At 46.0% G+C, this 7,121-nt stretch overlaps 1 protein-coding gene across 1 annotated transcript in view; it reads right to left on the bottom strand.

Annotated features, from left to right (window-relative positions):
* The window catches only part of LOC147119594 (uncharacterized), a 120,567-nt gene extending 114,020 nt beyond the window's left edge, over positions 1-6,547 (bottom strand). The window contains exons 1-2 of the mRNA XM_085984123.1: positions 6,530-6,547; positions 2,955-3,470 (exon numbers count right to left, since the gene is read on the bottom strand). Of these exons, the coding sequence (XP_085840249.1) occupies positions 2,955-3,470; positions 6,530-6,547 (534 nt within the window). The remainder of the gene's footprint in view (positions 1-2,954; positions 3,471-6,529) is intronic.
* Positions 6,548-7,121: the final 574 nt, after the last annotated feature.

The following is a 7,121-nucleotide window of genomic DNA, read 5'->3' on the forward strand; positions in this document are numbered from 1 at the left end:
AAAATGGGTTCAGAATGCATGTACGTAAACACACAAAGTGTGGTGAATAAGGTTGGTGAGCTACAAGCACAATATGATGTTGTGGCAATAACGGAAACGTGGCTTAGAAATGCTGAGGACTGGGCACTTAATATTCAAGGGTACAAGGTGTTCAGAAAACACAGGGAAGGAAAAAAGGGAGGTGGGGTGGCAGTGCTGTTGAAAGAAGACATTGTAGTGTTGGAAAGGGAGGATGTTCTTGAGGGGACAAGGACAGAATCCATTTGGTTAGAGTTGAGGAGCAAAAAGGGTATGATCGTGCTATTGGGGGTATTCTATAGGCCTCCAAATAGTGAGAGGGAGGTAGAGGAGCAAATCTGCAGGGAAATCGCAGAGATATGCCGGAGCTAAAGAGTGGTGATATTGGGGGACATTAAGTACCCAAATATCGATTTGGATAATGCTCGGGTAAAGGGAAAGGAGGGGGAGGAATTTCTGAAATGTGTTCAGGAGAATTTCCTGGACCAGTATGTTCTTGGCCCAACTAGGAAGGAGGTATTGCTGGATCTGGTGCTGGGGAATGAGGTGGGTCAGGTCGACCAAGTGTCTGTGGGAGAACACTTGGGTACGAGTGATCATCGTATCATAAGATTTAGATTAGCAATGGAGAGGAGCAAGGAACAATCTGGAGTGTAACTTCTAAACTGGAATAGGGCTAACTTCAATGGGATGTGAAAGGATCTAGCCAGGGTAAAATGGAACCAAAGACTGACAGGAAAAACTGTAACAGAACAATGGGTGAGCTTTAATGAGGAGATGTTCCAAGTACAATTTCAAAACGCACATCATTTTAAAATACATTTCCTGATTCAATTATTTCTAGTCTATATAATCAATTTTAATTTCACAAACAAATTATGCCCAGACTATGTGATTTTACAAAGAAGACAAAAGTAACAATTGTGTTTGGATGCGAGTCATTTATCCTTCCCTTCGAGCAATGTGTCTTGGAAAATAGGATTACACAGGATATACGGCACAGAAACACACCATTCGGCACAACCAGTCCATGCTGGCGTTTATGCTCCACTGGAGCCTCCTCCCGTCTTTCCCCATCTAACTCTATCAGCATAACCCTCTATTCCCTTCTCCCTCATAGGCTTGTCTAGCCTCCCCTTAAATGCATCCATACTATTCACTTCAACCACACCCTGTGGTAGTGAGTTCCACATTCTCCCCACTCTCTGGGTAAAGAAGTTTCTCCTGAATTCCCTATTGGATTTCTTGGTGACTATCTTATATTGATGGCCTCTATTTATGCTCTTCCCCACAAGTGGAAACACTCTCTCTGTATCTACTCTATCAAAACCTGTCATCATTTTAAAGACCTCTATTAGTTCACCACTCAGCCTTCTTTTTTCAAGAGAAAAGAGACCCAGCCTGTCCATCCTTTCCTGACAGGTATACCCTCTCATTTCTATATCCTTTTTATAATATGGCGACCAGAATTGTACGCAGTGCTCCAAGTGTGGTCTAACCAAGGTTCGATACAAGTTTAACATAACTTCACTACTTTTCCATTCTATAACAATTCAATTCTATAACAATCCATCCCAATAATTTAATCCAATAGGTTAAAGTCTTAAGTCCAATTTTGTCAGCACGCTGCGACATTCGATGTCTGCCGATAACGGGAGATAAATTCTTAAAACTGCTGGATCTCTTGCTCTGCCATCAACCTCTTATCAAACTGGAGCTGGCATTGCCTAATATGGTCGTCTCTGGCTACTGCACGGTCCAGAGACACAAGTCTGCATTTTCTTCAACACACGTCAACAACATTAGAAGCAGTAAAAACACTGTGGCCTTCCTGGGGCAGCACAAACCACTAGTCTCCAGACTTTTCTTATCCCAACATCATATTTCTGATCGAAATATTCTGTGATGAAAATATCCAAGGCCAGTTGGTTGCAAACACCAGCTGTTGCTCAGTGAAATCTCTCTCTCTCTCTAATGATACCAACCACATTTTCCCCGATATCGAATGAACTAAACATGAACACCTTTCAGAAGCTGAATTAACCGAGGTCCATATGCCAACACCCCTCTCATCTTCCATTCACTTCAATTGAAAGGAAACCGACAGATTGGACCAGTCAGGATTTGAAAGATATTTACAACAGATTCTAGATGTTCTTCGAGTTGGGATCTTTCTCTATTCTGTCCACTCGAGGAGTTAGATAACAGACTTTCTCCTGTGAATATAGAGTTGGGGTATTGGACCATGATGTGTTCACTTGTTCATCTTGTTGACTCTAAAACTTTGCCAATTATTTGATGTGATCTGTTTACTTGTACGTACTTTTTTAAATACACTTGCTGAGTGGATTCAAATTTAAATTGAAAGCAGGTTTGCAGGCGTGATGCTCTATTCACACATCAAAGGTGAGAGAGATGCTGTGGGACACACGCTAAGTCCAGTAGCTGAACGTGATTAACAGACTGGGTTTTGTGTTTAGTGATCCCGGGCGTGTTACGGAGACCTTCCCTGGATACCAAGGCTAGGAAAGGCACTCTGGAAGGTATGGGGAGCTGGGACTTGTCCATGAGAGTAACCGAAGGTACGAGAACTGAAATAATCTCGAGTTAGAAAGGAGAAAAGGCCCAAAAATTGACATTTGGTAACAGGACATTGGTTAGTCTCCTCTTATCTTGGAGACATCAAATATCGACACACTGCGTTAACTGAAATATCAAAATATTAAACTCCAGCCCAGTTACAGGGGTTATTATCAGCAGCAGAAACAAACTCCAACTGTCAGAATGAACATGATTCAGTCCTGGATGTAAGTAACAGCAGCAAAAAGAGCAGAATCAAACCTCTGCAGTCACTTGTGAATTCGCTGGTGTCTCAGCAGGGTGGATGACTGAGTGAATCCTTTCCCACACTCAGAGCAGGTGAACAGTCTCTCCACAGTGTGAACATGCTGGTGTCTCAACAGGCTGAATGACTGAGTGAATCCCTTCCCACACACGGAGCAGGTGAACGAACTCTCCCCGGTGTGAACTCGCTGGTGAGTTAGAAGGTAGGATGAACAAGTGAATCCCTTCCCACACACCGAGCAGGTGAACAGCTTCTCCCCAATGTGAACTCGCTGGTGTATCAGCAGGTGGGATGACTGAATGAATCCCTTCCCACACTCGGAGCAGGTGAATGGCCTCTCCCCAGTGTGAACTCGCTGGTGTCTCAGCAGGTCGGATGACCGAGGGAATCCCTTCCCACACACGGAGGAGGTGAACGGTCTCTCCCCAGTGTGAACTCGCTGGTGTGTCAGCAGGTTGGATGACTGAGTGAATCCCTTCCCACACACTGAACAGGTGAATGGTCTCTCCCCGGTGTGAACACGGTGGTGTGTCAGCAGGTCGGATGACTGAGTGAATCCCACCCGACACATGGAGCAGGTGAACGGTCTCTCCCCAGTGTGAACAAGCTGGTGTGTCAGCAAGAGGATTACTGAGTGAATCCCTTCCCACACGTGAAGTATCTAAACGGTCTCTCTCCAGTGTGGCTGTGCTGGTGTGTCAGTAAATGGGATGATTGTTTGAATCACTTTCCAGTGAATTGATTCTCCTCCTTACGAACCTGTTAGTGCGGGAATAGATGAGATGAGTGAATGACTCTCTTTCCACACTCAGCTGGTGAACAGACTCCCCCCGGTGTGATTGTTCCGATGAGTTTGCACCTCAGACGGGCAACTGAATCCGTTCCCACATTCCCCACATTTACACCATTGATTCAGGTGGGTGCACGAGTCTCATGGGCTAGACGATTTGTTAAAAGTGGATCCACACACAGAACACTTGTCCTGTTTCTCCCCGCTGTGACTGGTGCTTTTTCCTTCTATATCCAAAGGCCGATGATATTCAGGTCCTGATAAATCCAGTGAATCTGTCAGATCTTGACGCAATGTTTGGATTCAGTTTCCACTGCAGATCCTCCCCTTCTAATACCCTCAAATGGTGTTTACAACAGGATAGATCTTCAGAACAGACAAATCTAGTTTCTATACAACACCCTTCCCCCCCCCCTGGCCCTCATAAGCTGTAAATTCCCTGTTCTACACACTCTCCCTTCATCCTTACTGTCTAAAAACAACATTCATTACATCATCTGGGATTTTGTGTCTCCCCTTCTCTCCAGAGGAACTGAATCTGGCTGGGTGCAACTAGTTCACCTCTACATTTTGGTAGGAAGAATGAGGAGAGGCAATATAAACTAAAGGGTACAATTCTATAGGGGGTGCCTGAACAGAGAGACCTGGGGGTTTATGTGCACAAATCATTGAAGGTGTCAGGGTAGGTTGAGAAAGCGGTTTAAAAAGCCTACAGGACCCAAGCCTTCATAAATAGAGGCATAGAGTACAGAAGCAAGGAAGTTATGATGAACTTTTATAAAACACTGGTCCGACCTCTCTGGAGTTTAGAAGAACGAGAGGTGATCTCATTGAAACATACAAGATTCTGAAGGGGATTGACAGGGTAGATGCTGAGAGGTTGTTTCCCCTGGTTGGAGTGTCTAGAACTAGGGGGCATAGTCTCAGGATAAGGGGTCGGTCATTTAAGACCGAGAGGAGGAGGAATTTCTTCACTCAGAGGGTTGTGAATCTTTGTAATTCTCTGCCCCAGAGGGCTGTGGATGCTGAGTCTTTGAGTATATTCAAGGCTGAGATCGATAGATTTTTGGACTCTAGGGGAATCAAGGGATATGGAGATCAGGCGGGAAAGTGGAGTTGAGGTCGATGATCAGCCATGATCTTATTGAATGGCAGAGCAGGCTCGAGGGACCATGTGGCCTACTCCTGCTCTTATTTCTTATGTTCATATGTTCTCATGACCTCAACAGGAGTATTGTGTCCAATTCTGGGCACCACACTTTAGGAAGGATGTGAAGGCCTTCGAGAGGGTGCAGAAAAGATTTGTTCCAGAAAAAGTGGTTCCAGGGATGAGGAACTTCAGTTACGTGGATAGACTAGAGAAGCTGGGGTTGTTCTCCTTGGAGCAGAGAAGGTTGAGAGGAGATTTGATAGAACTCAACAACATGAGGGGTCTAGACAGAGTAGATAGAGAGAAGCTGTTCCCATTGGCGGAAGGGTCGAGAACCAGAGGACACAGATTTAAGGTGTTTGGCAGACGAACCAAAGGTGACATGGGGAAAAACTTTTTACGCAGCAAGTGGTTAGAATCTGGAATTCACTGCCTGAAAGGGTGGTGGAGGCAGATTCAACTGTGGCTTTCAAAAGGGAATTGGATAAGTACCTGAAGGAAAAATGTTGGCAGGGCTACGAGGAAAGGGCAGGGGAAGTGGGGGTCGCTGAAGTGTTCTTGCAGAGAGCTGGCACGGGCTCGATGGGCCTCCTGCTGGGCTCTAATGAGTCTATGATTCGATGATTCTAGAGCCTCACCATCAGCCGACTCAGTGAGTGTCAGCAGTGACAGCAGTCCAATCCTGCCCTCAATTGACATCCATACACTTCCCAGTTGATGTCACTGGATCTCCATCAAGAGCAGGGGCAGTGCCTGATTCTCACTCTTAGTTAGCCCAGTGGTACTGAGGATAATTATAGCCCCTGAACTGCTGCCTTGTCAGAGATCAACTCACAGCCCAGATCAAGGATTGAACTTGGTACCTTCCTAGTCAGTAGTGCAGAGTGTTTTAAAGTGGAAGGGAGAGGGGGAGAACAGAATATTTAGAAAGAAATATCACTCCACCTTTAAACGAAACCTTCGTCACACTGCAAAATTCTGAAGACTTTCAATATTAAACAAGCAAGTCAAATGGATCATCAAAAATAGTGAGACATTTTAGAAAGGCTCAAGTCACTGAAATAGACAGGTTTACAATCACTGCACAGTACAGAAGGGAGCGACTGTAATGGGAGCTCTGTTAGTGAAGTCCGCCAACACTCCAAAGATAAACGGGTCTGTCCCTTTAACAATAAATAGGCAGAGAAAGGGGAGACCCTGTCCCTTTAAATATCTGGCCCATTCCCCCAGGCAGTGGGAGGAGGAACAGCGAGCGGTCTCTTTATATCCTGACCCAGCATTAACCCTCTCTGTGTGGGGGCGGGGCCTGGGGAACCTCCTCTGTGTGGGGGCGGGGCCTGGGGAACCAGCTCTGTGTGGGGGCGGGGCCTGGGGAACCCGCTCTGTGTGGGGGCGGGGCCTGGGGAACCCGCTCTGTGTGGGGGCGGGGCCTGGGGAACCCACTCTGTGAAGGGACCACTTACACTGTGACACCAAATCCAGTGACTACTTACTCTGAGATACCAAATCCAGGGACCACTTACACTGAGTCTATAAAATGTGAATCGGAAAGCCTCAGTATGGGGAATGGTCATGGAGGTGAAATCTGCTCCAGTGAGGGTGAAAGGCGGGTAATGGATGAAGATATGATGGTGGAATTAGATGCTGACTGGTGGGGCCTGGTGACAGGTTATTCTCACAAGCCCTTTTCAGGCAGGCCAATGATTGTATGTAGCCAGCACAACACCTGCATCTGCCTGTTCATGTCGCAAAATCCCAAAATCTAATGACCCTGATGTCGTTTTCTGTGGCAAATGTAGAGATGTGAAAGAAGAGAGGAAATCAGGCTCGGGCCAGAAAGAAGGTTCCTTGAATGAACAATTCATGAGGCTGTTTTCTGACTCATCTGCGTGAGGATAAAACACCATGAAATGAAAGAGAACACGTCTGGTGACACTGGCGTTGTCAATAGTGGTTTCTACCCCTAATCACTGTCTCATAGCCTAACATCCTAACCCCCCGAACCCCAGCCCCTATACCCTAACCAAGGATTACTGACAGGGATCAATGGCGGAGCTAAAAACCTGATAAAGGAAGTATTTGAAACAATTATCTTGAATAAAGAAATAGGACAAGGTATGTTAGTGATATACCTATCAATTCCTCCAATAAAAGGCGAAGAGTTACGAAGGTGACTAAAGGTTTTTATTGACTAAATAACAGAGCCCACTCTCGTGGGTGATCCGATCCAAGCAGGAGGAATACCAGCCAGTCGCTCACCTTTATACCTGGCCTGGTGGGTGGAGCCAAGGCGGAGTCGGCAGTGGTCATCCCAGGTA

The sequence above is a fragment of the Somniosus microcephalus genome, chromosome 4 (genome assembly GCF_052327205.1).
Source record: "Somniosus microcephalus isolate GS21.2 chromosome 4, FLI_Smic_1.0, whole genome shotgun sequence".
In the NCBI taxonomy this organism is placed as follows: domain Eukaryota; kingdom Metazoa; phylum Chordata; class Chondrichthyes; order Squaliformes; family Somniosidae; genus Somniosus; species Somniosus microcephalus.